Here is a 15,162-nt window from a genome sequence, read left to right as displayed (position 1 = left end):
ATTTTTATCTTACCACTTTTAGTCATTACAGCTTCAGCCCCACTTCTACTTTGTGCTGTTATTGGCAAAAATATTATACCTAGATTATATTTCTGTATGTTATGAGCCAAATATTATACTTGGTTACATTTATATTATTTTATAATTGTTTTTAGAATCAGTTAAGGGACAAAAGAAGAAAATATGAATTTATAGTGTTTGTTCATGTGGATTTGAATTACTGTCTAGAACTATTTGCTTTCCTTTTGAAGAACAACTTTTTAGATTTCTTGAAAGGTAGATCTGCTAGCAACACATTCTGTTCAGCTGGTAAAGTTTTAATTTATCTTTTATTATTGAACATTAGCTTTTCTGGCTATAGGATTTCTGGCTGACAGTTATTTTTCTTTGAGCACCTGTTAGAAAATGTTTTTTCATTGACTTTTGGACTCCAAGGTTTCTATTGAGAAGTCAGCTGTTAATATTATTTGGATACATTTTCTAAGTGATGCACTGTTTTTCTCTTATTATTTTCAAGATTTTCTCCTTGTCTTGGACTTTCAGCATTTCTACTATGATGCTTCTGTTGAGTGTGTCTGCATTTATTCTACTTGCAGTTTGTTGAGATTCCTAGATATATTGGTTAATATTTTTTAAGAAACTTTAGAATGTTTTTATCTTCTATTGAGTCAAATATTTTTCCTTCTCCTTTTTCTTCTCTTCTTTCTCTACTTCCAATATGACCGTATTAGTGGGCTTAGTGTTGTTCTATATCTCTCTAAGACAGTGTTCATGTTTCCCAAGTCTTCGTCCAATATTTTAGCCTACATAATCTGTACCTATGTATCTTCAAGTTTGTAAATTTTTCTGCCAGCATACAACAGTTGTTGAGCTCTGTTTTAATTTTTTAGGGCTGTCATAACAAGGTACAACTGAAATTTATTTTTTCCCAAACCTGTGGCTTACTTAGAAGCCAGAAATGAAATTATTGTCCTTATGAAGGGTATGGAGGAAGAATGTGTTCTAGATCTTTCTTCTTGGCCCGTAGTTGGCTATCTTACTGTTCACATAATGTATTCTGTGTTTGAGACACTAGTCAGATGGGATGTAGGAATATCATAATGTCTCCATTTTACCTTGATTTCCTCTTTTGAAATTCTATCTTCAAATAAAGGCACATTTTAAAGTACTGGTGGATAGGGCATCAACATATGAATTTTGGAGTAATATAATTCAACCCATAACAAGCCCCTCTAGTGAATTTCTATTTCAATTATTATACTTTTCAGTTACATAATTTCCATTTTGTTATTTTTCATAATTTCTTTATTGATATCAGTTTGATACCACACTATCTTTTATCTTCCTTTAGTTCTGTAATTAAGCTTTCCTTTAGTACTGTGAACATACTTACAGTGGCTACTGTGAAGTCTTTTTCTGTTAAATCCAGCATCAGATCACTCTCTCAGTCAGTTTCTTTTGCCTGCTTCCCCCCACCCCCACCCCACACTGTGAACTATAATTTCTTTTTTCTTTATACATCTCGTAATATTTTGTTAGACATGGGACATTTTAGATAATATATTGTTAGCACTCTGTGATAGTCTCCTACCCACCACCATTCCTGATCTGAAATGGTTGGTTTTTGAGGGACAATTTTTTCATTTTGTACCTCTGTGTGAGTAGGGAAATCACTGACCTCTTTATACTATATTACTTTGGGTGGTGTTTTGAATACCAAATGAAAAATGATAGATTTTATAAAATAGATGGTAGATTTTATAAACTTCTGATAGCGTTTATAGAGTAAAGCAGCTTCACTATTTGTGAGATCACATCTAAATGATTTCCACTCAGTAGTGCTTCATTATAACTCTAATTGGTTGCCAGTACCTTTATTCCACCATTGGAAGTGCATTTTCTCATTAATCCTTAACGTGACGTGGTGAATTAAGTTTATACAACAGTCTATTTTAGAAAAAAAAGATAAATAATTTTTTTTGAAAAGGTGAACAATCATCAGAGAAAAAGGCCAAAGAATATGAACAGGTAGTTTTCAGAAGAAGGAACATAGACTGATATTAAACATAAAAGAAAACTCTTCTAAAGAAATTCAGTTTAAACCAAGTATAAAATTCTATTTTCTATTAAGTTGGCAAAGATTTAAAATATCGATAATATCTAGTATTAATGAAAATGTGGGGGTAAGTGAGCTCTCATTATTATTACTTTGGAAGCATCTATTGGAATTTAAAATACACATGCCATTTTGCCCAGCAATTTAAAGTGTGTGAGAGATATAGGAACTAATGTAAAGATTAGTAATTGCTGAATTTTTATAGTAGAAAAAAGTTAAAAGCAACATAAATGTTCATTAATGGAAACTTGTTTTAGTTTTCTATTGCTGGAACAAAATACCTGAGAAAATCAGTTTAAAAGAGGAAGGACTTGTTTAGGCTCACTATGTTTCAGAGGTTTCAATTCATTCCACTTGGTTCTGTTGTTTGTGGTCCTTGGTAAAGCAGAACATCATGTTGTGGAGTAAAGCTGCTCACCTCATAGTGGCTGGAAAGCTATGAGAAAGAAAAGGACCAGGGACAAAATATACCCTTCAAAGGCACCTCCCCAGGGACTCACTACTTCCAGCTAGACCCTACCTCCTAAAATAGCATCACCAACTGGGAACCAAGCCTTCAACACATGAGCCTCTGGGATATTCCAGGTCCAAACTATAACAAAATTCAGTGGCCTTCCATCAAATGGAAAACCACCCAGTTGTAGGAAAGGAAGAGATGATATCTTTTTAAAAGGCAGGTTGGTTGTTTCTTTATATATTATGTATCATTATATTTGTGTATAAATAGAGTAATTGGGAAGGATAATATACTTCTCTGTAAAGTATCTTTGAAATATAGTTAGTGGAAGGAGGAAGATTGGGGAGTGTCATTTCTAAATTGCTTACTTTTTAAAACAACAGTTATGTATTAAATTTGTATTTTTTATTTAAAAGGAAAATATGCATTACATAACATCTTCCAAATTTATTAATTAGGAACTATATACTTATACATGAATTACAGTGAATTTTTCTGGTTTATTTTCTATTTAAGGATTTAAATGTGAAGATTTATTAATTTACAGAGGTTAAGAGAATGCTTTCTATCAGCTGGAAATTATGTACAAAAAAATAATTTCAATTTTAAGATTTGAAACGTCTTTCAAAATCATAATCTGGCTTAAAGAGAACGTTACGTATATCTAGCATATTGAAAAAGTTTTTTTTTTGCTGAGAAATGAAAAATTTAATAATCATAAAATCCATATCATAGCAAACATTCATTATTAGTATATTTCATGTAAAATTATGTTGGGTTTAAGAATAAAAATTTTGTTGTTGTTGTTGGAACTGGGGATTGAACAGAGGGATACTTAACCACAGAGCCACATCCCCAGCCCTTTTTATTTTTTATTTTGAGATAGGGTCTCAGTAAGTTGCATAGGCTCTTCCAAAGTTGTTGAGGATGGCTTTGTTATCCTTCTACCTCAGCCTCCTAAGCTGCTGGGACTGCATGTGTGCACCATCACACCTGGCTAGAAAGTTACTTTAATTAAATTGGCTTGAACAATAAAAAGCTTTGAGTCTGTGGAAACAGATAGTAAAACAATTTCTATAAAGGCAATAGAAGATTTTTCAGTATTTGCATATCAAAATATTTTATTTTAAAGTCTTTTTTCTTTTTTAATATTTATTTATTTATGTGTTTTTTTAGTTTTAGGTGGACACACATTATTTTGTTTTTGTGTGGTGCTGAGGATCGAACCCAGTACCTCATGCATGCTAGGCGAGCACTCTACCACTGAGCCACAACCCCAGCACCAAGTCTTTTTTCTTTTATGGATGTTATCTTGTAATAAATATATTTATAGTTATTTTTTATTAATTTTATAGTATTTCATAAATTTAAAGCAACTATAGACTATCTAATCATATGTGTGTAATAATTTTTTTTACATTATGGAATTGTATGTTTTCACAGGTTTCGTCTTGATATATATCGATGCTTGGCCAGTCCAGCTCTAATAATGTTAACAGAAGAGGATCCAATCCTAAGAGCATTTGAACTTAGTGCTGATTTAAAAGAACTAAGCCTTGTGGAGGTGGAATTTAGGTGGGAATGAATGGAAATTTTAAATTGCATAATACCTTTTGTAGCAGAATATTCATCTTGAAGTTCTTGATAGAACAAATTATAATTTATATTTACTTACAATTTATTTACATTTGATTCTAGATGACCAAACCTTGATACCTCTTACTTGGGAATTTTCCTTTTCCCTCAAAGGAACAGATCTGTGCTGTTTTATTTAAGTTATTCCTTCCCCATCTTCTCTCTTATACTCTTTAACCACCCTTATTCCCCCAGGGAAAGCTTTGAGATTTTCCTTTATGGCAGAGTTATCCTTAGTACCCTCTGAAAAAGGAGAAATTGAACCAGCTCGTATTGCAAGGGTTTTGCAGGGATTTATGCCTAAACCCACCTTTTCCCTCCTCCAGCAACCTGACCCAAGTGGGAAAGTTCAAACTTTCACACTGAATAAAAATACCTGTTTATAAGTTTAAATTTTTTTACTTAATTTGGATACATTAAATTTTATTTAAATTTGATAGAACAAAGTAGTACTTTGATTAACTCAAGTCATGGTTAAAATTAAATTTTTGCTACTTTTAAAGTATCAGCACACAACACTACTAATAAATTATTTTGCTTAAATATGAATAATTTTCTGTTGCAGTCTCATATTTTGAGTTCTGAGTCACCATATGAAATAGAATTTATTCAGTTCATTCCAAGAAGGATTTGAAACAACTGCTGTGATTATGCTATGATCAGAATAATAAAGTTAGATTTGGAAGTGATCATAGAACTCATTTACATTATCCAGTGTTTTGTTTTTTAAATATTTTTAGTTGTAGATAGACACAATACTTTATTTTGTTTATTTAGTTTTTATGTGGTGCTGGGGATCAAACCCAGGGCCTCACATATGCTAGGTAAATGCTCTCTCTCACTGAGCTACAACCCCACCCCTATCCAGTGTTTTTACAGACAGAGAAAGAGGTATACACAGACTAGTTGGTTTATTAATATTAACATTTAAAAATAGAAGCAAAGTTATAACTAGAACACAGGACTTCTTGCTGCTAGTTTACCATATGTCCATTCTAAACTGTATAGCCACTAACTTTTCTTTTAATAATCTAGAGATTAAGCAAATTAGATTGACAAAATGTATTAATTCACCTTTAAATTTAGTGTTCTATCAAAATGTTTATGTAATGATGAGATAGCTTTGTGATAATATACATTTCTGATGAATGTTCCCATTTGCAATTAGGTTCTTAAACAAAGAAGCAGGTAATAACTCATGTGTTAAAGAAATCCAATTGCCTGTTCTCAGGTTATATAGTAAATACAAAGAATGAGAGAACTGTTAGCTTCTAAGAAAAAGAAGTTTTTATTCTTTGAGTTATAATTTCATGCAGCCAGTTCATGGAAAATTCCATTGTAAAGGAAGACTAAAAAAATGGAAAGTCTTATTTTCCCTTCCTTTCTCCTGGGAGAAAAAAAACTGAATAAACATTACTTAATGAAGTTCACCCTCATGTTACTGGCTCATAATTATTTATTTCTAACCTCATTCTTAAATCTTAAATTGTTATTAAACTTATACATAAGTTTAATGTAACTGATTTTTAAAAATTTTTTTAATTGTCAATGGACCTTTATTTTATTTATTGATACATGGTGCTGAGAATCAAACCCAGTGCCTCACACATCCTAGGCAAGTGCTCTGCCACTGAGCCACAACCTCAGCCCGTACTGATATTTTTTAAATTAATTATGTACTAAAACTTTGTTTCTTACAAACTAGGTTAGATCTGCCTTTAATAAGCAATTCAAAGAGAAGTAAAGTTTAAGCAATAGTTATTCTGAAAGTAAGTTCTTTAGTAAGTAAATTTTAGTATCTCTCTAATTTCATTCAAGTAAGCACTTTTAAATACAAATCAAAATAATTTTTAATATTAGAATTAACATAAATGTAGGCTATTGAAAAGTCCTCTGGTTAAAATTATTTAATAATATTAATCAGATGACATTAAAATGTTATTTGTATTTATATTATTAATAAAATAGGAAATCTTAGCCAAACTTACAGAGAATAAAACAAATGAGTTAAGTGGACACTGATGGATGAATATTATTAGAATATCCAGGAATATCAATCTATATAAGGAAACATTGTGCTCATCTAAGATTATCAGTATGAACACAGGGAACATCATTGTGTTACAGTTTTCCCCAAAGCCCTGGAGAATTTGTGTATCAGTAAGGTCATTCAACTGTCAGCAGAAAAAGAAAGACTTCAGATTTTTTCTAGTGAATATAGTGTAATTGGAAAATGGAAGTGACATTTCTAATAGATTAATGCTTTTTTTTTTCCCCAAGAAATGATTATGAGGAACTAGCCCGACAATGCAAAATGTTTGCTAAAGATTTGCTTGCACAAGCCCGGAATTCACGTGAGTTGGAAGTTATCCTAAACCATACTTCTAGTGATGAACCTCTTGACAAACGGGGACTACTGGAAGAAAGAATGAATTTAAGTCGTCTAAAACTTGCAATCAAATATAACCAAAAGGAGGTATGAGGATTTCTGTGATATATTTAAATTATTTTCTCCACCATTGTGTAGTGGCTCAGAGCAGAGGCTTTGGAGCAACATATCTGGGTCAAGATCCTACTTCTGCTTCTTGTAATTGTGTGTCCTTGGGAAAGTTATTGAATCTGTCTGAGCTTTAATTTTAATAATTAATTAAAAATATGTATTTAAAGGTTTTAGCATGGCAAGTACTAGTATTTAGCAAGTAATAAATGGTAGTTACTATTACTTTTAATAATTTATATTAGTTAAAATAATATGGTTGCTGATTTTAATGTTTTGCTAACTAGTAGCTACACAGGTAAACTTTTACAGTGAAGTTTCTACCTGTGTTTTTATCTGTTACAGGTTTGTCTTATTGAACTGGTTATAAGTAGCCCTTTCTATAGTAAATAGTAATTTCTATTTAAAAATAAAGTATCAGATATTATGTTTCCTGATTCTTTTTATTTGTAATTCATTGTAAAACCTAAAGGTGGAGAGGCGCATGATATAACTAAGTTGAATCTGACTCTTCTGGCATCATCCCTTCCTATTAAGGGAAATACCCATTTCTACTCCCCATACACACACATACACATGATTCAGGAACTTGAAGATGAAGGTATGCATTTTAAATTTTATTTCTTGAGGTATTCACTAAACAATGGTATTTATATGTAGATAGTGATATCTAGTTGATAGTATGGGATGTTGATAAATGATACTTTTTTAAGGTGTCACTTCTAAGACTCATTTTCGTTGTCAACATAGAGATTTGGAATAAAACTTGCTTATGAAATTTATATTATTACAAAACTGGATCCTAAATTAGATGATGGCTAACGGCAAAGTCAGGACCTTTGGTACTAAGATCAGAATTTTTTATTGTTGTGGTTGAAAATTTGATCCTCACAATAGCTTTTTGACAGCTGGGTGCAGTGGTTCATGCCTGAAATGCCAGCCTCTTGGGAGGTTGAGGCAATAGGATCACAAGTTCAAAGCCTCAGCAACTTAGTGAGAGGCCCTAAGCAACTTAGTAAGACCCTATCTCAAAATTAAAAAAAAATAAAAAGAGCTGGGGGTGTGGCTCAATGGTAAAATGCCCCTGGGTTCAATTCTTGGTACAAAAAAAAAAAAAAAAAAAAGACCTGGAATAGTAGCTCAGAAAGAGATTGCCTGCCTAGCATGAGTTGGGAGGCCCTGGGTTCAATCCCCAGTACCATCTATAAGAAAAAAATAGAAGTTAAAAAGATAAAAACAATAGTTTTATTTTTAAATTTTTTGGTGTTTGTTCATTTTAGGTGAACACTACAGTAGAGTATATTTTGACATATTATATGTACACAGAGTATAACTTATTCTAATTACAATCCCATTCTTGCAGTTGTACCTGATGTGCAGTTTAAAACAATAGCTTGTGGACTTAGGAAATAGATATGGGAATTTAACAGTGTTTACTTCAAGATTACCTAGATAATATATTTCTTCTCTAGAACTTTGACTTAAAATCCTGTACTTTTCATACTACTCCCAAGTTTCTTGCTCAAGGTGGGAACATTTAATGGGAAAAAAAATGTAAGTATAAATATCTAAGTCAGTATAGATTTAATTTTACCCATCAACAGTGCACTCATGCTGCTTGAAAAGGAAAGTCAGTGCTAATGAGTGCTAGTACAAATGGGTGATGTAGGCTTCTTCACTCACATGTCTGTGTCCAGTCAGCAGTCAAAGACTTGGAATATCAAGGTCTAAGTAGGCTGGATACTCAGGTGGTTGAGTCTACAGAGCATAGAGCATCTGAGAATTTAAACTGGAACTTTGGAGGAGCATGGCCATACAGAGGGCAGGTTGTGATTAGGTGGTCCAAAAAACATCTGACAGCTAATTGGAATGCTTTCCTGCAGTATGTAGCTTGGACTTCACAGGGTGGTGAATTCAGTGCAAAATAGGACTTTTTTTATATTTATTTTTTAGTTGTAGTTGAACACAATATCTTTATTTTATTTATTTATTTTATGTGGTGCTGAGGATTGAACCCAGGGTCTCGCACTTGCTAGGCAAGCACTCTACCGCTGAGCCACAACCCCAGCCCTGCAATAGGACTTTTTACAGAGCAGTTTATAACTCCAAGAGCAAGTTTTCTAGCATACAATCTGAAAGAAACATGGCCTTTAAACACTTACCTTTGTCACATAGCATCACTTCTACTAGAATCTGGTGTTAGAGCAATCACAAGCTTATCAAATTGAAGGATAGGGAATAGTGATTCTTTTCTCTGCCCAACACCTCTTGATGACAAGAGTTTCAGAGAATCTGTGTCCATGTTTCAAAACCACCGTAGCCTTAGAACATTTGTAATTGAAATGTTGTTCTTCCAGATATTATTTAACTTCACTGCTAATTATATAAACGAATGGTAAGAATAATAATCAATCCTGAGTTTGCTTTGACATTTGGGGGAGAGGCAAAACCATTGGGGTGTTAATGGGAAGAAAAACTTGTTTCCCATGTATTTCACCCTGAGGAACAAATTAAGATTTCCAGGAACACTAGAATCTGAGCAGAACAAAGATTAAGTAAGTCCTAATTGCTAAAAATAAGTACAGTGTATTAGAAGAATTTTTCATAAGCACAATAAACAATCACATAACTGTCCAATTCATTTTTTTCATTACAGTGTTATATTCTACAAGTTATATTCTATCTCAGGATAAATCTTTTTAAGACAGAAGATTAATCAAATGTTATTTTACATTACCCAAATAATAATGTAATTATTACCCATCTATTTGTGCTTTACAAAATTATTTTTGATAATCTCAAACCTGATCAAATTTGGATCCAGAGTTATTAGGACACTTAAGTTATACTTTACAACATGAATATTATATTGGAAAAATATAGTGAATGAAATTTGTAGACTAGAAAAGTTTATAAAGTTTGGTAAATTTCTGTACTTGAACTAAAATTTCCTTACTTGGGAATATTTTCCCTTTTCTGCTCACATGCAATTCAGTTTTAAGCAGTGTTAGAGTATCTTTAATACATTTTAACACATTTTCAGTGTTTTCATGGAACATGACTAGATCTAGGATATAGATCCTTTTGTTATCTTGACATTGATTTCTTTACTTTTTTATTTTTATTTTTTATTTTTGGTTGAACACAGCACCTTTATTCCATTCATTTTTAATTTTATGTGGTTCTAAAGCTTGAATCCAGGGCTCCATGCATGCTAGGTGAGCGCTCTACCGCTGAGCCACAGCCCCAGCCCCGACATATTGATTTCTTGCAACTAAAATTAGCAGGTTTTCTAGAATGAAGACATTCAAAGATTAGTTAGTAGTATCTCTTTCTAAGGCTTGTGCATGTTAACTTTGACATTTTATAAATTATGAGTCTTTATAAAGGTTTATAAAAGCTAATACTCTTAAAAGAGTCTTTAGGTGTGACAAAATAGCTCAGTAGGCTAATAATAATGCAATACTGCATGCTAAGAACAAAGCACTGTTCATAAGAGCTTTGTATTGAATCTTCACAAGTTTATGAGTAGCTATTATTATCTGAACATTAGAGATGAGAAATTTGAGGCTTAGAGAGGTTTAAAAACTTGCTCAAGGGCACTTAGTAAGTGGCAGAGCCTGGATATGAGTCTAAATAATCTGGCTCCAGAGTCTATGCTCTTAACCTGTGCACTCTTTGATTAGTTGTAAGAAGAAAAGAAAAAAAAAATCCTATGTTTATTGTATAGAGTTGATTTTTAAACTAGTATTAAGACTTTGAATTTTGAATATCAATTAATCAGTTAGTATTTAAAGGTTTTGTTTTGCATTTTTTTTTTTTTATGTCTGTGTATGTCCTTTTCAGTTTGTCTCCCAGTCTAACTGCCAACAGTTCCTGAACACTGTTTGGTTTGGACAGATGTCAGGTTATCGACGTAAACCCACCTGTAAGAAGATAATGACTGTTTTGACAGTTGGCATCTTTTGGCCAGTTTTGTCACTGTGTTATTTGATAGCTCCCAAATCTCAATTTGGCAGAATCATTCATACACCTTTTATGAAATTTATTATTCATGGAGCATCATATTTCACATTCTTGCTGTTATTGAATCTGTACTCTCTCGTCTACAATGAGGATAAGAAAAACACAATGGGGCCAGCCCTTGAAAGAATAGACTATCTTCTTATACTGTGGATTATTGGTGAGTATCAAGTTAGTTCAAAAGAATTTGCCTTGTTTAGCACATTAATTCTTCCTTGTTTGATGGCACTATGAACATTGAATTCAATTTATAATTTTACACAGTTCATGCAGCAAGAATTTGAACATTTCCATAATCATTGAAGATTTAACTAATACTTCTTTGAAGATAAATGTTAATGAACTTGATGATATAATTTAATATTATTTAATATGTGGAAGTTAAAAATTCATTTTTCTCAGACTGTGACATTGTTCCTAATTGTTAATATAGAAAACCTTTTTTAAATTAATGAATGCTATTTTGTATTAGAGTATGAATTTTCCTTGGGTATTTTAAAACAACATATTTTATATTTTACACTTTTTATAAATTTTCTGTTTCTAAACTAAATATCATTAGTTTTGTCATTAAAAACTTGTGCACTTTTGAGCTGGGGTTGTAGCTCAGTGGCAGAGCACTTGCCTGGTACATGTGAGGCACAGGATTCATTCAATCCTTAGCACCACATAAAAATAAATCAATAAAATAAAGTTATTAAAAAAACGTGTGCACTATTGTACTTACATTTTATTTTATCTCTATTATATAAATATTATTTAAATTTAGATTCAAAGAGGTCTGACTCATTCAAAAAATCAGTTCTTTGTAATGAAAATCAGATCTGTTTAGAAATTACAGGTTTAAAAGAATAAGACATTTTTACTTTCTGAAAAATATTTATAAGTATTACATAGTAAGTATCTTAAATGATCTTGTGCAGGTCATTTACTCCCCTTGCCCTTTCTTTTTTTTTTTTGTTTTTGTGGAAGGGTAGGAGTTGAGGTAGAACCACATTACTTAAACAGACAGTGGTCTTTTAAAGACATTTTCTTTATTTCTTTAGTATGTTTAATCTAGTTTTTTTAACTCCAGCATTTCCCACCTGACCTACTATTTGCTATAGAGTAACAGGATATTAAAATCTAGTTTTTTTCTATGGCTGAAAGTACTGATTACATTTATTTTTTGATCACTGAATTCTTGATTCAAGTTTCAATTATTGAATATGCCTTTTTAGTTTGTCTGAATTAAATAATTTGAGAAGCTATTTTACAATATACACTTTTAGTTCTCCTTCAGCTCTAAAAACAATTTTAATGTATTAAGGTTTTAATTTGAAAATCAGTGAATTTCAAGTAACTTGATTTCAGTCAATTTTACTTTTAGTGGTATTCAGGCCATGATGTGTTAAAATTTAAAATTGGGTAGGTAAAGTAAAAATGATGCAAATCTAAACTTTAGTTTAAAGAGAATTAAATAATTCCTTTTCATTAGCATTTTCCTATACTTTTGGCATTTTCTTAAAAATTTAATGTTTTAATTTAGGAAATAATTTATTCTTTACCATATGTATGATTCTATATTGAATTGTGTATATCTTTTCAATGTAAGTTTTGTTTATGTATTTGATTAAGTAAAAAAAATAGGTTACAAGGCATCTAAGAAACTCTTTCCTTCTGTTAATTCTGAAAAAAATTATTATATATTCCTTAGCCTTAAAGAAATGAAATTTTATATCATCCACCTATAAACTTTTGCTTAAGTAGTAGTAAGAAAGAATTTTGGGGTTTTATAAGTTAAGATTCACTTTAATCAAGTCTGTATAAGAATCAAATCAATTTATCTTTGCATTGAATAAAAACTAACTGAACTCAGACTTATACTGCTCTTCCGATAGCATAATATTACTGCAGCTGCTTATTTTCATAATGATGGTAACATTATAGCTATTTCCTTTTAAATCCTGTTTTCAGTAACATTTTATGTGTATACATATGCACTCCCCTCCACACACATGTGATTCATTTTCTAACCAGTTCTGCCTCGCTAAAGGAATGAATGTAAGTTAAACCAGTAAAACTCCTGAAAATGTTTTACTTTTTTCAGCAAAAAGCTTCTTCTTTGAAACAATTAGATCTCAGTATAACTTGTAAGGGATGTCCTTTTCAGGTTATTCTGTTATATTATTTGATCACTTTGGGCTTCCTTAAATATATAGTTCCAAACCTGTGCTAAGTAAATGTGTAGAAATAGTTTGCCTAATTATCTAAAGTCACTCTTTGGTTTGTTTTATTATTTCAAATAACAAGTATTGTAACTTCATACTCATGATGACCATTTTTTATGTATTTGTTTCCTGTTTCTATTCCTTAGGTCTTACAAAAAAGGTAGGGTTAAGTTATAAAAAGCAAGATAGAGAAAAAAGAAACAATTTATTAATGTATCACAGAATGCTGATAATATTCTTTTCCTTAATTTTTTACTTTTAAACATAACAGAATAGCTATTATAAAAATGTATTTAAAAAATTTTTTGTACTCATTTGTTCAAGCATAGGCAGAAGCAGGTGTGGCTCCTGTACTCATCAAGCTTATGGTCTAATAAGGCAAAGAGTAGCACCTACAGCCACAACAATAACATTAAGTTGAGAATCATACAGAAAAATGAAAAATCACAAATGAGTTACTTGTTATTAAGAAAAAGTCATGATGCTAGGAGAGCAAGCATATTACAGGGGCATTTCACCTAGTCAGGGAGGTTGTAAAAGCTATTTTAAGGAAGTTAAGAAAGGAGCTAAGATCTAAGTTAAAAAAATGAGTCATCTAGGAGAATTAGAGGAGAAAAGTATTCTAGGCTAAGATGAAAGCACATTCAGAAGTACAGTGGCTAGAGAGTATAATACAAAGAAGGGACTCACTAAAAGATAATATTCCTAGAACACTGAATAAGGGAAGCATGATTCAAGATGAAGATGGAGAAACATGTTATACAAGACCATGCATAGCATTGTAGGGCAGGTTAAGTAATTTCAACTTAAATGATGAAAGACCATGAAAGGTTTTAAGTAGGCAAGTGACATGATCAGTTTTTTTAAAAATATATATTTTTGTTATAAATGGATACAATACCTTTATTTTATTTTATTTTTAATGTAGTGCTGAGGATCAAACCCAGTGCCTCACACATGCTGTACCACTGAGCCACAACCCCAGCCCAACACGATCAGTTTTGTCTTTTGAAAAGATCATTGTGACTAAAATGTGAAGAATAATGTGGGTTAGGAAGATAGGCTATAGCAAGAGTAGATGAATGGATACTAATAAGGAAGTTGTTGGAGTAATCCAGATGGGAGCTGATAGTTCCTAGGAATTAGGATGATTGTGATAGAAAAAGAGAGAAAACAACAGATTGAGAGATATGTACAAAGTAAAGCCAATAGAACATGGGAACACATAGTGTATAAGAGATATGGCTGGTCCGAATGCAGTGATGTTTACAACTAATTGATTACATTAGTATGTAAGAGGTATAAAGGAAAGGAGATCAAGGTATTTTAGATATTTTAGAAGAAGACTAGGTTTGATGATTTGTGAAAGGGTAGATATTCAGTGTAGTTTTGGATATGTTGTATTTGAAAAGCCTTTGATATAACCAAGAGAGATTTCAAGGCAGACAATTCGATATCATAGTATGGAGCTCAAGAGGAAGTTCAAGCTGGAGTTATAAATGTGTGAATATCTGCATATAGGAATTGTATGAAATTGTGAGCATGAATAGACACTTCAGGAAAAAGCATAGAAAGAAAACATGAGAGGACCTACGATCAAGCCATGAGAAATCCCAAAATGACTGGGATTGCTGCTTGTTAATACTATTTACTAATTCTAAAATATAAAAGCATAACGGGCCCCCAACATATAGAGCATTGATTGTGCAGTGATTTAATTGCTTATAATAGTTTATAGTTATTTGGCTCTTTTTAGTCCAACTTAGAAAAATGGAATGCATCAAGTATATCAGCTTTATTATGGTGGGGAGTGTTGCACAGGAGAGCTACCTGATGGGCTCCTCATTAGTCTTTCATATACTTGTCTTTTCTGATCAAATGTCTTCTCCAAACCATGTTATACCTTATTGTCAAGAGTTTCATTTAAGTATAATACTGCATTTTGTAGAAATAAGTATTTCTGTAAGCATCTTTCTTGGCTTAGTGTTTTAACATTAAGAAAAATATATCTAAAGTTTAAATATAAGTGTTTTGTTTGAAAATGACTTATAAATAAAGTTTTATATACTATTGTATATCAGAAGCTAGGATTAGATAATAATTTGAGCTCTTTAAGAAAGTATACACATAGAGAGTTTTTTATTTAATATATGTATTTTTTTGCTTCATAACTCCTAGTCCTGGGTAAATGTTGAACATGATTGATTCTCAAGAAACTTTCATC

At 31.6% G+C, this 15,162-nt stretch overlaps 1 protein-coding gene across 5 annotated transcripts in view; it reads left to right on the top strand.

The window, feature by feature from the left end:
* Positions 1-15,162, top strand: part of Trpc1 (transient receptor potential cation channel subfamily C member 1) — an 83,035-nt gene that overhangs the window by 39,333 nt on the left and 28,540 nt on the right. For 4 of the 5 annotated variants that reach the window (XM_046431841.2, XM_046431842.2, XM_046431843.2 and 1 more), the window contains 3 exons: positions 4,017-4,148; positions 6,489-6,684; positions 10,552-10,888. In XM_046431841.2, coding sequence (XP_046287797.1) covers positions 4,017-4,148; positions 6,489-6,684; positions 10,552-10,888 — 665 coding nt within the window. Of the gene's footprint in view, positions 1-4,016; positions 4,149-6,488; positions 6,685-7,175; positions 7,307-10,551; positions 10,889-15,162 lie in introns of those variants that run through there. The other variant, XM_058574847.1, reaches the window with a different exon arrangement.

This window comes from Marmota monax, unplaced genomic scaffold, assembly GCF_021218885.2.
Source record: "Marmota monax isolate L192 unplaced genomic scaffold, Marmota_monax_Labrador192_F-V1.1 WCK01_AAM20220418_F8-fsc00022, whole genome shotgun sequence".
Classification (NCBI taxonomy): Eukaryota; Metazoa; Chordata; class Mammalia; order Rodentia; family Sciuridae; genus Marmota; species Marmota monax.
This window is presented reverse-complemented; position numbering and strand designations above follow the sequence as displayed.